The sequence below is a fragment of the Nannobrachium achirus genome, assembly GCF_963921795.1.
Source record: "Nannobrachium achirus genome assembly, chromosome: 15".
In the NCBI taxonomy this organism is placed as follows: Eukaryota; Metazoa; Chordata; class Actinopteri; order Myctophiformes; family Myctophidae; genus Nannobrachium; species Nannobrachium achirus.
The window spans coordinates 35,598,098-35,613,968 of NC_137822.1; the positions used below are offsets into that span (position 1 = coordinate 35,598,098).

The 15,871-nt window shown below is 44.9% G+C and overlaps 1 protein-coding gene across 1 annotated transcript in view; it reads right to left on the bottom strand.

Annotated features, from left to right (window-relative positions):
* Window positions 1–403: 403 nt before the first annotated feature.
* The window catches only part of LOC308299804 (poly [ADP-ribose] polymerase tankyrase-1-like), a gene marked incomplete at both ends in the record, with an annotated part of 95,669 nt that continues 80,201 nt past the window's right edge, over window positions 404–15,871 (bottom strand). Inside the window, 14 exons of the mRNA XM_080743590.1 lie at window positions 404–490; window positions 1,258–1,414; window positions 1,947–2,133; window positions 3,007–3,112; window positions 5,358–5,432; window positions 6,153–6,250; window positions 6,985–7,105; window positions 7,584–7,663; window positions 8,734–8,923; window positions 11,312–11,392; window positions 12,189–12,377; window positions 12,847–12,956; window positions 14,455–14,674; window positions 15,859–15,871. The exon at window positions 15,859–15,871 is cut by the window's right edge and continues 153 nt beyond it. Of these exons, the coding sequence (XP_080599716.1) occupies window positions 404–490; window positions 1,258–1,414; window positions 1,947–2,133; window positions 3,007–3,112; window positions 5,358–5,432; window positions 6,153–6,250; window positions 6,985–7,105; window positions 7,584–7,663; window positions 8,734–8,923; window positions 11,312–11,392; window positions 12,189–12,377; window positions 12,847–12,956; window positions 14,455–14,674; window positions 15,859–15,871 (1,714 nt within the window). The remainder of the gene's footprint in view (window positions 491–1,257; window positions 1,415–1,946; window positions 2,134–3,006; window positions 3,113–5,357; window positions 5,433–6,152; window positions 6,251–6,984; window positions 7,106–7,583; window positions 7,664–8,733; window positions 8,924–11,311; window positions 11,393–12,188; window positions 12,378–12,846; window positions 12,957–14,454; window positions 14,675–15,858) is intronic.

Genomic DNA, 15,871 nt, shown 5'->3' on the forward strand with positions numbered 1-15,871 from the left:
TGTAATGCACAATCATTATCTAGCGCCATGGATAAAGGTCGCTATATTAATGCACCATTTACCTTCATTCCAGATGTCGTGTGAAAGGTTTATCAACCCCGTTATGTTGTTGAACAGAGTCCCTCGACATTTTCGCTCTACATTAACTCGTTATTATGAGCTTGTGGATCTGCCATTTTCCCCCAGAATACGGACGCTGGGGCCTAAGTGTTTGAGGACTCTCTGGCTGCTTCTCTGAGGGTTCACCGGGTCTTTGGTCCTGGCCCAGTTCTCTGTCTGTCTATCATTCCAGAGAATGTTCATGTGAGTCTGATTCTGGTCCAACACATCCAGTATGGTCCAGTTCCCACTTCCCACAGACCTAGTGTAAACTGTACGTACGCGTCACCTTCTGGCTTGGTCTCTATGATTTCTGCTCAGCAGATGCAGCGGGCGCGGCCGGGACCTCGGGCTTAACGATCTGGTAGGTGATCAGGTACTCTGGGTAGGCCTGAGGATGACCGAGACACAGCAGGGTCAGACACAACAAAGAGCATTTGGTTGTGCGTTTGTGTTTGTGTGTGCGTACGTGAGTAGAGACCAAACAAGACACATGAAGTGCAGGCGCCGGCGCATCGCAGCCAGTCTTTATGAGTAAGGCAACGCAAATGCGGGGTAGGCAAATTATGGGTAAAATTCCAGCCATTAAAGCACAAAAAGTATGGAGTACAAAAATCGCTTTGATAACTGGAGCAATGTAAGACCTAGCACTGAAACATGACTGTCATGTGACACGACCATGTAGGACCCATCTGTACTAATAACCATTCACTCAAGTGAATATCACTGTATCATTATTATTGCATGCACTTCCCACTCCCACACAACCACAACCCCTAAGCAGGGAGTCTGGGGGTTCTTCCCCCAGAACATTTTTAACATAGTACATGTAATTTCCCGTGTTCTGGTGAGTTTTTGTAGCTTGATACCAAAGCCTGGAGAAATCCAGAAGAAATGGCTGTGGGGGGGCTGCCTCGCCGAGGGGAGGCAACAGTTACGCAAGGGCAGGCGAGTGCCTGTCCTTGCCCAACGTAGTTCCGCGCCTGATGAAGTGTCATCTTGTAAGTCGTTGTAATTTATATGGACAGCATCATAAACGTTATGGATCGTTCGCAAAAGAATCTGTCAAACAAATACTCAATGATCTCACGGGTGAGACGACAATGACATTTGACCCCCTGAGGTTGGGGAATCTCCCCGCGCGGGCACCGCACTAACCTGCTCTCCTCTGTAGATGACGTACTCTGCGTAGGCCAGGCCGTTGACGCTGGGACGTCCTATGACTGAGTGGTGCCCGGGGGGGGCGTGGGCCATCTTCATGGCACTGAACTGGAGGAACGACTTGCCCAGCGTCACTCTGCAGAACAGCATCTGCCTGCCCCGCGCACGCACGCACACACACACACACACACACACACACACACACACACACACACACACACACACACACACACACACACACACACACACACACACACACACACACACACACACACCAGTAAGACGCCCTAAAGGCGAGAAGCGACCTCGTCCCAAAAGGGTGAGGTCGTGCTGAAACAACAGAGACTGACACAATATGTCCATATATGGGCATTCCCAGATATGGGCTTAATATTGATGACATCAGAGATCTCCATATATGCAGGAATAAAAGGGACATGGATAGAATTAACTTGCAAGTCTGACTCGTGTCGCGACAACCACACTGGTTATTATGAGTGTGGGCATTCCCAGATATGGGCTTATAATTGATGACATCAGTGATCTTGGCCATATATGGAGTATGACATGAGGCGTGACGCACAGGCGGACGGACATGATCTGCAAATTTTCATGATAAAAAATATGCGTCTGAGTCGTTTGAAAAAATAAACACAGGCCCTGGACCATAAATAAAGGCACCTGACCTGTGACAGATGTAGCAGGAGCGGTCCTTGTGGGTGGGACAGCCTGTGCCGCCGCCGATCCCGTACACGTACTGGTTGCTCTTGGACGAGTTCTCGGCGAAGTAGATGCCCGCTCCGAACATCCCGCCGATGTACGCGTGGCGCTCGTCGAAGCCCTTGTGGATGATGGCGTTGATGAACGGAGAACCTGGGAGGAGGCGGAGGAGAAGCGAGGGACAATGTGAAGAGGTTGAGAGAGAGGGAGAGAGAAAAGGAAGAGAGCAGAGGAAAAGGGTCCATCGGAGAGATCCTCCAATGGACCCTTTGTCAAGTTCCGCCCGTGGTTGTGCCCCTCTTCACACCCATTGGTTGCCGTTTCTTGGTTGGACAAAAATCCTGTCTCTCCATCCACTACCATTGAAATAACGTGTTTTTCAGTTGCTTCGTATTGATGTTCTGTGTATTCAATTCTTATTTTAAACTTGGTGTCAGTAGAAAGGAATATCTCAGGTGCAGTATAATGACTGGGCATATCATGTTCTTTTCTCCAAAAATGATGTTTTAGCAAATTAAACAAACAATTAAAAAACCATATAAGGCGGAACCAGGGTGGAACCAGGGCAGAACAAGGCAGAAAGAGCCTGCTGGTTGGTCAGTCAGGGACCAACCAGAAGGCTGAAAAAGGGTCAATTCAGAATTTCCCAAACAATGGATTGGGACCCATTTCCGGGATGTAAGAATTTCAGAAATTAGAAATCGAGAAAAAGAAAATGAAAAAAAAAAAAAAGAAGAAAAAAAAAAAAAATCAACAACATAAATAAAACATAAATAAAACATTTAAATAAGTGTAAGAAATACAGTATGTTTTTATGATTTTCACCATTAAATATGGCTGAAGAAGTTAATCGTTAATGTATTTCTTGTAAGTCTGAGTCACGGTAAGACACCAAGTGTATCTTTTGGTTCTGCTCTAACTCACAGCTATAGCAACTATCTGGACATGTATCGAGACACCTGGACACAAGGTATAGAAACAAGAATTAGTTTGTTGCGAGACCTGTGACACAAGGAAAGCGTTTACCATGAAAGAGCATGCGTTCGTTGTGGTGGTTGTGGTTCTCGTCTGCGATCTCTTTCTGTCTGTGGGAGTATCTCTCCCTCAGCTTCTTGTTCACCACCTTCTGGATCTGCAGGGAGACAAAGAGACCACAGAACCGTCACACGCCTCCTTGCTCAATGGACGTGAACAGACTAACACAGGGTTTGTCAAAGTGGGCGACGTGGCACCCTAGGGCAGTGGCTCTCAACGAGTCCCCAAATTATTTGGGGGGGTCCCCAGATGATTAACTTCATGTGAAACATTGTTTTTTCACTCAACAGTCAACCAAGTTTAAGTGTATAGAGGGTATCTGCACATTTCTAAAGTGACAATTTAAGGACTTTTTAATACCTCTAAAATGACAAATTAAACATTGGCCAAATTGTTAAATATTAGGGACAGAAATTGTGATAATAGCCGATCTGCATGCTCACATGTAGCATGAGCATGTAGATCTGCTATTTTCACAATAGAACCGTGTTATACAAAATGTAATTCCTCAACTAACTCTTAGTACTCATCAGGGTGGGGGGTCCCAGTTAAAATGGGGGGATCGCGGCCTGAAAAAGGTTGAGAACCACTGCCCTAGGGTGCCGTGCCACAAGTCCAGGGGTTCCTCAGAATACTTTGATAACATTTGTAATTTATCCATGTACCACTTGAGTTTAACCAGTCAGATCCGCTATACAGTGAAACAGATCTAAGTTGCACTTTGCTGCACCTTCTTTTTCAATCGATACCAAATCTGTTCGTCAAAATCTACAAGATCACAACGCAGGTCTGTAGATCACCTATTTTTTTGACGGACGTTCCCCACAGAGGAATGGTTAAATGTCAAGAACAACATTATTTCCAACCCGTCCTATAATGGAAACGGATATTCTCTACATTGTTGTAATGTAATTCAGGGGTGCCGTGGATGAAGAATTAACAGGGGTGACCTGAGACAAAAAAAAGTTTGAGAACCACTGAACTAAAGCAGTAGTTCTCAAACATTATTTTGGGGGGTCCCCAGATGATTAACTTAATGTGCAACATTGTTTTCTCACTCAATAGTAAACAAACCAACATGAAGTTTAAGTGTATGGGAGGCCCCCCCAGTTCCCCAGTTAAAATATGATTATTTTGGGGGTCACAGCCTGAAAGGTTTGACAACCACTGGACTAAAGGACTTGAATTTCAAAATGTAATAAAAGCTCTTTTGAATCAAAACTTTGAGCTTGTATTCACTTTTGAAATGTATTCAAAACTTTTGATAGATGGATCCTTTAAATGGCTCCATTGAACCAGGGTTTGTTGTCAGGTGAAGGCAGATAGTGGAAGTGTTTGGTGGGTACAATGCCCTCCTTACAGAACCTGATGTACTGCAGTCCATAATACAATGGCAGAGTCCATCGGCAGGGGAAGCCAGGCTGAAAGTGGTCATTGTTGTTTACCTCCGTGTTGGGAAACGAGTGCACACAAAGTGCTGATATAGCAAATGAAAAGCAGCGTACAATCTATCATTTAGACAAAGAACTGAGCAAAGTAAAGGAAGTCACGAAAAAGCTGCGGAAAAAGATGCGGCTATACACTGACTGCTATGCAATGTCATGCTATCGGAACTGCAGACTCACTCCCTAGCTTCTGCCGCAGTCCAAAGACTCACCTCTTCAGACTCCACCTTAGCCCAGTGTTTCTCAACCTGTTTTTGGGGACCCAGGGGGGTCCTCAACGATTTTGGGGGGTCCCCAGATAATTGGCTTAATGTGAAACATTGTTTTCTCACTCAACAGTAAAGAAACCAACATAAAGTTTAAGTGTATAGAGGGTATCTGCACATTTCTAAAGTGACGATTTAAGGACTTTTTAATACCTCTAAAATGTCAAATTAAACATTGGCCAAATTGTCAAATATCAGAGGCAGAAATTGTGAATAGCCGATCTACGTAAGCATGTAGATCTGCTATTTTCACAATAGAACCGTGTTATACAAAATGTAATGCCTCAACTCTTAGTGCTTGTCAGGGTGGGGACACTGGGGGTCCCCAGTTAAAATATGATTATTTTGGGGGTCGCGGCCTGAAAAGGTTGAGCACCACTGCCTTAGCCCATAGCACTTACCGTAGCACTTGTCTACCCTCAATGACCATACATGTCATTTAGTAATGTTAGGCCATTTTTGACTTGGCATCCTATCATACATGGAAGCTATAGTGTGATGCCAGTGGTGAGCGCACCTCACGGCGCGTTCTGCTGGCACCCCGACAGAGTGCAGTTCTAGTTCTAGTAGCAGTGTGTGTGTGTGTGTGTGTGTGTGTGTGTGTGAGTGTGTGTGTGTGTGTGTGTCAAACCTTAAGAATATTGTAGCGACTGAAGACCCCGCCTGCGTTGCCTCCGTCTCTGTGTTCTCTAATGGTACTCTGCAACTACGCGCGCACGCACGCACGCACGCACGCACGCACACACGCACACACGCACACACACACACACACACACACACACACACACACACACGGTAACAGTCAAACAAAGTCCTAATTAAATGACATTTCTTGGACTTTGACACAGGTTACTGCACAGGCCATGTGGAGACCCATCGTCAAAAAGGGAAAAAAGGAGAAACAGCGCCCTCCGATGTTTGTTCCCAGCACGGAATCTGTTCTTGATATATTACTACTGCAACTGCACAGGTTACAAAGCTGGTGTAAGACGTGTATGTTTTGGTTAAAACAAAACGCTATATTCTGAAGTTCAATTATCGTGGTACACCCCATCTCTCCAGCTTTTTAATAAACAGAAAATATATTTTCTGGTGGGACAGGAATGTCATCCAATCAGAAGAGGGAACTCATTCAGCAGCTTCAAACTGATAGTGTTTCAGACAAAATCGTGTCTGCTAAATGTCACTTTCATTTTTACTTCATCCTGGTTGACCTGTATTGACCTTGTGGCGTAACAGTAGTGTGTCTTCACTCAAGTGAAGAGTCATGTCTGTTTTATACTTATAGTTGCACGCGCCGTCATGGACCCAAGACATTGCAGATCTACAAGCTCACAGTACGTCTCTGGCACGCTACTAAATATAAGGCACACTTCAAAGAAGACCAACACAATCTGCTCCCAGGTCTGCCTCAGGTGAGACTCACCTCCTCCTCCACAGACTGGAACTCCTTGTCATCTGATGCCAGGTCAATGAGCACGGTGCCGTGACTGGCACAGTGGAACGCCAGGTAAGGGTTGGCACCTACACACACATGCGCACATAGAAACATAAACAAACATATGCGCACGCATACAAACATGTGCGCACACACACATACAAACAAACACGTGCGCACACACACACACACACACACACACACACACACACACACACACACACGCAAAGCAATAAAAAAAAACCCAATATTGTCACTGTCGGGCATAGACCTCCACATTCTAACTTTTTGTGTCTGTGTGTGTTTTTTTCCCCTGTGGGGGACACCAACAGCCAACACACCAACAGCAAGGCATTGTGGACAAAATCTTATCCAACGACAACAAAATATTCAAAGTCTTGGGTCTGAGAGGCTAAATCTCATCAACTGGTGGTCTGTAGCCCAAATGCCCAATAAATAATGGACCTTGATATCGTCACTGTCGGGCAGAAACCTCGTATCTCCGAGTTTCAAATGTGTATGTTTTTGCACAAAGTAAAGCCCTGCTTCATCATAGAGGCTGTCACACAAAAGTAGTGAAAACAGCAGATCTACAAGCACACAACGCCTCGCGGTGCGAGGCGTTGTGTGCTTGTAGATTGGCTGTTTTCACTAGTTTAAATCATTTTTAAAATGATAAATACAAAACAAACGCTTTTGGACATACAAGGTTTCCACCCAACAGCGACGATATGAAAAAGGTTGAAAACCACTGACTGGCCTGGGGGAAGGCCTGCCATGCATGTCTATGAGTGCAGCGCTGGGTGGTGGGACTACCGACCTGCTGGCCCTCCCAGCAGCCTCTCCATGCCCTTCACCAGCTTGTGTCTGTGCCCGTAGGCGTTGATGCCAATCTCCTTCAGCTCCTCGTGACCCATGTCTGCCAGCACATCCAGTGAAATCTGCACGCACACGCACGCACACACGCACATACACACGCACACACACACAAAATGATACAAAAACAACAACAACACAGCAGCTGACAGCCACTTATATTTAACCACATGAACCCTAGCATCCCTGTTGATGGATTTTAGACTGTTTTGTGCTTACTGCTGTTGTCTGTGTTGCTGTTCATTTTGACAGTCATAGTCTTTGAATAAAATATCTGCTTTTTATGTACTGTGGGGATTGGGAAAGCCCCTAGTATTTGTAGGGGAGATGTGGAGTGCTCCCTCATGGTATCTAAAAGCAGATCCATTCATTGTCAAACCTAATAACCAATAAATGGGAACAGCTCATCATTGTATCATGAAAATGTATGACATGATTTTGTGAATGTATTCTTGCTGCACCAATAATATTTGTGTCCTCGTATGATGTTTCTCCCTTATGTGGACATAAATAAATGGTTAAGATGTGTGTGGGCGTGCGTACCTGCTCCCTCTGGAAGATGTCTCGGAGGTGTTCCAGGCCCAGGCTCTTCAGGAACTGGCTGATGGTCATGTCCAGCAGAGCTGCAGGAGGAGGACACATTGAACACAGGTTCAGACAGTTGTGACTCAGCGTGACTGAGGGGCAGTCATTTCGGAAGGCAGGGTTTTTCCACTACTGCTAATATGATTTTTTTTTTTTTTTTTTTTCTAAAATGAAAAAAGCCACAAATGCATCTCAAAATATCTAGGCTACATTTCACTTAAACGCCAGAGCTTAACTCTGCATGTAAATAAGACTTTTTTTAAATTAATGTGAGAGATCGTCAGGTCATTTGCAGGTTAGTCATTTATTTAGAACTTGAATATCTCAAAAGTAGTATTTCAGCATGGCATCATTCTATAAGGTCTCAATGTTGCCGGTTCAATGGACCCTTTGTCAAGTCCCGCCCATGGTTGTGCCCCTCGTCGCACTCACTGGCTGCTGTTTCTTGGTTGGACACAAATCCTGGCTCTCTTGCCACTACCATTAACCCATTTAGGCCTAGGATTATTGACTGCTTTAACTATTGAAAAATAGCCGATATACGCGCTGCAAACTTGTAGATCTGCTATTTTTGAAAAATCATAATTATTTTTTAGCAAGTCTTTGAATATATCTACTTAAAAGCAAACATTTGTAACTCAAATATTTGCTTCTGGGTGGTCCCTGGAACAACATATTTTGAGATGGCGGACCGGTAATTTTGGGGGTCCTTGACATGAAAAGCTTTGAGAACAGCATGATTTAGAGGAAGGATTTAGAAGTCGGGTCAAAGATCGGGTCAAAGATATTCAAAGACTTGCACTCATTTTCACGATTTTTCAAAAATAGCAGATCTACAAGCTCGCAGCGCGGCACTCGGTGCCGCGCTGTGAGCTTGTATATCTGCTATTTTTCTAAGGTTAAAGTATAAAATAATGGTTCAAGTGGTTAAAATCTAACGCGACTCGGGCGCGTTCCAGGTATTTGAGAGTTAAAATAACATGTTTTTCAGTTGCTTCATATTGATGCTATGTGTATTCAATTCTTATTTTAAACTTGAAACAATCAGGAACTGCACATTATGTGAGTGCACATGTGCATGTTTGCACGTGCACGTGGCCATACGTACTCTCTCCCTCCTTCCTGTCGCACCCGGACGCGCCGTCTCCGCTGCCTGTGGCTCCTCCTCCCACCGTGATGTCACCGAGGGGCGTGTCCAGGTTGTCAACGCTGCTGGCTGCTGATAGGCAGGAGGGCGACGGCGAGGGGGAGATGACCACGCCCCCAGCGGCGCCCGTACTGACCAGCCCTGCACTCACCTGTGGACAATAGGGGTGTAACAGTTAACACTTGGGTACCGTCACTTTCCCAGCCCAACCGTAATATATCGCAATTCCTTTGAAGGTCGAGTAGCCGCCCCGTAATCTAACAGATTTTGTAATAAAAATAAAAATAAATCTTCTCTTCTTCTTCTTCTTCCAAATGATCACAGTGTCGTATTTTCATTCGGAATAATGTTGACATGAAAAAAGTTGACATAGAGAGCATGCGTGCGCTTATATCGATGTGCATTGATCACGCACGCATAGCCCACACCTTTTCAATGAAACGATATACATGTAGTTGGGGCTCAGTCATTTCTGGGTGGCTGGGAAAGTGTAATTCGGCTGTTCGGTGCTGTCAAGATGTTGTGACTCCCCGAACCCAACCCAAATAAATTAGTCTCTAAAAGTGGTGTATGCATCGGCCCTGACAGTACTGTCTTTTCCCAACTTCCAAGCCATAAAACTTCACTGTTAATGGAGTGGAATGGATCCAGCTTGCTTGTGTGTGTGTGTGTGTGTGTGTGTGTGTGTGTGTGTGTGTGTGTGTGTGTGTGTGTGTGTGTGTGTTTTTGTCTGTCTGTGAGCAGCTAATCTTCAGGCACAAAGTTTTGGGGCAGAGGTTCTTCCTTAGAGTCTGTGCGCGCGCGCGCGTGCGTGTGTGTGTGTGTGCAAAGTTTCACGCTGATCGGTCCAACGGTGCAACAGATTAGATGCTCACAGGCTAACGAACACAATGACAGACGAACGGGCCGAGGCGAAAACAACATACTATCATTGACTTTGTTCTTTGTACAGCTCCTTCTAAAACTGGTTTTCTTTTAACTCATTAAAAGCCAAACGCGCGATGTCGCGCGAAAAGTACTCGAGTACTTATAGTGCCGAATGCGCGATGTCGCGCGAAAAGTAATATATTACTGTAACGTTGAGTACATTACCGAGTAGAATGGCCGGATGTCCGGAGACGAAAATCCGTCGCTGATTCATCATCATCAAGGCTCACGAGCACAAAATAGTAATCCCATAACATTGAGGTGGACGGGGGATCTCATCTTTAATGTCCATTATCTCAAAACTACACTTTAGAAGCGAAGATGGAGGCAGATGCTCGCTTATATAACACATGTATAAATACTCCGAGGCAAATCCAGCATGGCTCCACATAAACAACGATCGCTTCCGTCGCACGATGCGATGACGTCAGACCGGAAGTACTTCCGGTCTGGACTTCTGGCCTTCAAAATAAGACAATGGCCGTTAATGGGGCCGGGAGGGGGCACTCTGGACCCCCTAATCCGTTAATGTCCTGGGCTCAGAATGAGTTAATAAATAAACGTTACGTTACCATTCCATCTAACAGAGAGATATTTGTTGTGCTTTCCAGCTGTACTGTGTTTTGATGAGTTCCAATAAAACCTTTGTCTTTGAAGGTATAAAAACCCCATCTCATTCCCTTCTAGGGATGGGACGATATGCGATATTATCGTTTATCGTGATAAAAAACACTCACAATAATCGTATCGTGGAGAGTAAATTTATCGTGATATTGTCCTTCGTCATGCACTGGGATCAATTCACCTTTTATTTGCCGAGCTGCATATCCGGTACCACTTAAACCCTCTATTGGTAAAAGGTATTTATAATATACGTCTTTTTTTCACTTTCTATCAAATGTCTTTGCCAAAAAATGGCCAATCTACAAGCTCACAATGTGTCGCTTTTGCGACGCGTTGTGAGCTTGCCAAAAGATAGCAGATCTACAAGCTCACAAAAAAGCGTGTAGATCTGCTATTTTTTGGCAAATGTTCCGCCCCAGGATAATGGATTTTGATTATCGCGATAATATCGTAAATCACGTTTTTTTTTGTCACAATAATCGTGATATAACATGTTCATATCGTCCCATCCCCATTCCCTTCCAACCTCGGTTATCCCAACAGCGGGTCTTTGAGCCATGATTCCACATCAGCCAGTTCACTGAGTTGCACTTAATACAAGCAATACGAGAAAGCCAGCATTCTCCAGAAGAGAGCACTCATAGGGACAATTTCACAGTCAATAAATCTCAGTAATTCAAACCAAAATGCAGTCGTGCTGTGCTTTGTGCACCAAGTATGTAATGAACGGCCATTAAAAAAAACTCCTGTTCTGTGTCCTGACAGCTCATCCAGTTAGTACGTGTGTAAGGAGAGAAAACAATCTCAATGTCACAGGTTCCAGTTTGGCTCATGACCCGCGTTGATTGTCATTTTCTTTATTTCAATGAGCTTTCGCTCTCCCGATGCTGTCTGACAGGAGCGGGTTACGTTAAAACCAGCTCTGCTCTGCGTAGTGCATGACAACAAGGGAACAAACATGAACATGAATACATTTACGTTCACTCACAACAGTGGCCTGGGGTTTCAAACAGCTGGGCAAGGCATCTGGGGGCATGGCATCAATCAAAAGAGCTCTGATGTCATCAGCCTGCGACAGAGAGGATGAGTTAAAATCAAAGATCCTTGATCTCCTTTAGACGATCACCAGTGATGCACGGTGATGTACGTATTGATGTACGCTCCAAAGTCCAAACATATTCTTCATGCTTTATTTCAGGGGTGTCCAAAGTGCGGCCCGGGGGCCAAATGTACTGAGTAGTAAGTATATTTTGATAGCAATATTTTTGTACTTTTCCTCAAATACATTTTGAAGTACAGACATTTACATTTAACAGTGTATTTCTACATTGCAGTGTTGATACTCTGACTTAAGTAAAACATTTGCATACTTTTTCCACCGCTGGGTTTAAGTGGTTCATGTACACAGGGAGGTAAAACAGAGGTTTAAAGGTGATACACCATGAAATTTCACTTTTCCTATTTTAAAACCTTTTTTTGGGGTCCCACTAGCACCTTCTATCCTCACAAAGTCCCATTTCTGACCGTTGTGTCTTTCTCTGGTTTTGAGAAGGCGAAGGTTAAAAGTATCCCACGGGTTCTCAAAACAGGCTATCCAGATTTGCCTTTTTTTTTTCGCAGTTCAGGCCAAAGGTGGTACTGCAGCTGAAAATGCTCTGAGAGCCATTAAAAAATGAGAGAGGCTCTCTATTCAGGAATGGTAATTTAGCCTCAAACCTTTTGAAAAACGTTTTTGGGACATAAACAATATGACAAAATTACTTTTTAATTGCATGGTGTATCACCTTTAAAGCACATCAAATGGCAATATCATGCACGATTGCACGCACAGACATACACGCACGCATGCATGCACTGCATCCTACCGTGGCCAGATCTAACGGGGTTTGTCCTTCCTGGTTCTTCATGGTGGGATCAGCTCCGTGGGCCAATAGCAGGGCACACAGCTGGGTCCGCCCCTTCTGGGCCGCCTCATGGAGCGGCGTGAACGCCCACTTGTCCGTGGCGTTCACACACGTGTTGTATTTGATGAGCAGCGCAGCGATGTCCACATGCTGGGAGGGGAGGGAGAATGAACTGTAATCTAAAGGAGTGTAAATCCCAAACCACCTTTAAAATCTGTCTGAAAAGTCACCTACAGACGGCTTCTTTTATATATATATTGTTATGATTGCTTCCTTTTCTTTTGAATTTGATGATATCCAATGCATAGTACTGTGCTCCATCCGTCTGTCTTTCAATGTTATATGAGATACATAAAGTGGTTCCTGTGTAAATAAGCTGATAAGCTTACTAGGATCTTCTTTTAGTTGACCTTGTACCAGTGATTTGAAACTGCACTTTGTCCTATGCAAACTTCTAATAAATTCTTCAATCAATCAATCAATTAATCAATCAATCGATCGATCTAAAAGCATCTGCTCGAATGTGTGTGTGTGTGTGTGTGTGTGTGTGTGTGTGTGTGTGTGTGTGTGTGTGTGTGTGTGTGTGTGTGTGTGCGCGTGCGTGTGTGTGTGTGCATACCCCATATGAAGCAGCATTGTGTAGTGGGATCAGGCCACCCTTGTCCTGTGCGTTGACATCAGATCCATGTTCCAACAGGTACTCTGCCACCTCCAGGTTGTTGTAACCAGCTACAGTACACACAGATGGACACACAAACGTTCACTGGCTTATTGCACAATATTTAGAGACCAATTAACAACAAAACAAGGTAAGAAAGCCATTTAGACCGGAATTCTCCTTTAACTGCACCTAGTTGCGACCGTCAGGTCGCACTTACTACCAAAACCTCCACCGGCTGTCTGTCTGTCCGTCTGTCACACGTCACACTTTTGCCCTGCTCATATCTCCGCAACCGTTGCCCCGATCCATGCCAAATTTTTCACACATACTCCTTGCCTGCCAAACCACAACCTCCACCCATCACTTCTCACATGCCCCTCTTCTAGCGCCTCCATGAGGCCGATTCTTGAAAAACACATTTTTGGACACTGCTCCTACAATTTTTGCCCTAAAATCACGCAAATCGGTACACAGTATGTCTACACTCATCTCATCAACATGGATATGTCCCATTTAGCGCCACCTTCAGGGCGATTTTTTAAAACACATTTTTGGACACTGCTCCTACACATTTCGCCCTAAAATCACGCAAGTCGGTACACACTTGCTCTACACTGATGTCATCAACATGGATCTGTCCCATTTAGCGCCACCTTCAGGCCAATTTTTTAAAACACATTCTTGGACACTACTCCTACAGATTTTGCCCTAAAATCACGCAAATCGCTACACAGTATGGCTACACTCATCTCATCAACATGGATCTGTCCCATATAGCGCCACCATCAGGCCCATTTTTACAAACGCGTTCTTGGACACTTCTCCTACACATTTTGGCGTAAAATCACGTTGTGACCTGACGGTCGCTTATCTCCCGATTAGGGAGTCTTACTGGTGTCCCTTTTCTGGGCATGTCATCATAATAGATAGAAAGGGGAAGATCTACAAGCTCACAACATGTCGACATGTGCGGCATGATGTTAGCATGTTGCTATGCAGCTTTTCCCGGCAATCAGATTTGATGTACTGTATAGAGCTCTGGGAGACCTCGTCACCCCGGTCAACAAAGTATAAAGCAGGGGTCTTCAACGTTTTCAGGCCAAGGACCCCTTGAGTTGAGAAAGAGATGAAGCACCACTTTTTCATAGATTCCATATAGTTTCATTGTTTCACAGCACAACGATCATCAGTGTATTTTGGATTCATGTCAATTTGTGTTTTCAGATATTTAACCACTTGAACCGTCAATACTTAACTTGACCTTTCACTATGTACTTAGTCTGCTCTTTTTCCCCTCTACACCAATCCTCTTTGCTGAAAATACAAGCTCGTATAGATCTGCTATTTTTGGATAGTTCTCAGAATATGGACGCTATAGGATTCAAGTGGTATAAAAAAGGAGACAAAAGTTCCTATCACAAAGATATTTGGAGGACCCTCCTGTAGCATCTCTGAGGAAGCCTAGGCCTAGGGGTCCCGGACCCCCTGTTGAAGACCCTTGGTATAAAGGGTACACGTGGTAAATTAATGTCGTCTCTGCCGGGCGAGTGTGTGTGGGTGTGCTACCTGCGAGGTGCAGCGGCGTAGAGTTGCGTCCCTGCGTGTCTCTACAGTTGATGTTGTCTGGGCTGCAGAGCTTCTGCACGCGGGCCAGACAGCCCTTCTTGGAGGCGTCCAGCAGGGCGGCGTCGCCGCGCAGCAGGTCCTGGATGTCCGTGTCCCCCTCCTTCACCAGGTCCAGCGGCGTGTTCCCGTCTCGGTTCTTCTTGGTGGGGTCGGCTCCATGCTGGAAGAGAGGACAGGGGGGAGAGAGAGGAGGAAAGGAGGAGGGGAAAGGAGGAGAGGGGAGGAGGATAGAAAGGGGGAGAGGGAAAGGAGGATTTTAATGTCAAGGACCCCTAGAAATGTATTTGAGCGTGGACCCCCCCCCCCCCCCATCCCCCCCCCATCTCAAAATATTTTTTTCCAGGGACCATGAGAAAGAAAGATTTGAGTTCGCTTTAGAAAATATATATTCAAAGTTGTGCAATATTCTTCATGATTTTTCAAAAATAGCAGATCTACAAGCTCGCAGCTGTGAACTTGTATATCTGCTATTCACTTGCATGGAGAGGGACTCGAACACGAGTTCTGCATATGTTTTAGGTCCCCTTGGCGCAGTAGGTGTCAGCCTCATAATCTGAAGGACGCGAGTTCTTTAGGACGGCCGTAAATAAACTCCTATCACGAGTGCACCCAGGCCTCTGCCATAAACGCCTAATAGCAATTATTTGAGACAATCACAATTCTTCTAATATTATTGAATATGTCAGTAATGTCTTTGTATAAGAGAAGAGGACAGGGGGAGAGAGAGGGGGAAGAAAGGAGGAGGGGAGAGGGGAGGGGGATAGAAAGGAGAGAGAGAAGCAGAGAGAAAGAAGTGCCGAGGTGGGTTTAATGGCAGATGAAAAGAAAGTTGTGGGAAAGATTCACTTCTCGTGGCTGCGTATTTTTAGGTCCCCTTGGCGCAGTAGGCGTCAGTCAGCCTCATAATCTGTTCTTTAGGACGGTTGTAAATAAACTCCTATTACGACTGGGTGCACTCTTAATAGGAGTTTACACCCAGGCCTCGGCCGGTCCCACTTACTCCATAATCGCCCAATCGCAATTATCTGAGACGATCACAATTATTTGCATAATCATTTAAAATGATTAAAATATGTCAGTAATTTCTTTGTATATCTAAGATATACATGTGAAATTTGTGATAATGAAGCCTTAGCACTTCCTGTGCCTAACACGTCCAGGAACGAGATAAGGGGGCAGGGGGGCGCTGTGCCAGAGCAAACAAACTGACGTCCATTTTAAAATCGTCAGATTACACAACATGCACACGCGTGGCTTCCGGGGCTCTTCAAAATAAAGCATAAGTGAACGGCGGCTCTCTACAGCACATAGAATTTTCAAAACAATGGCAGCCCCCTCTCTCACCTTGAGCAGCAGC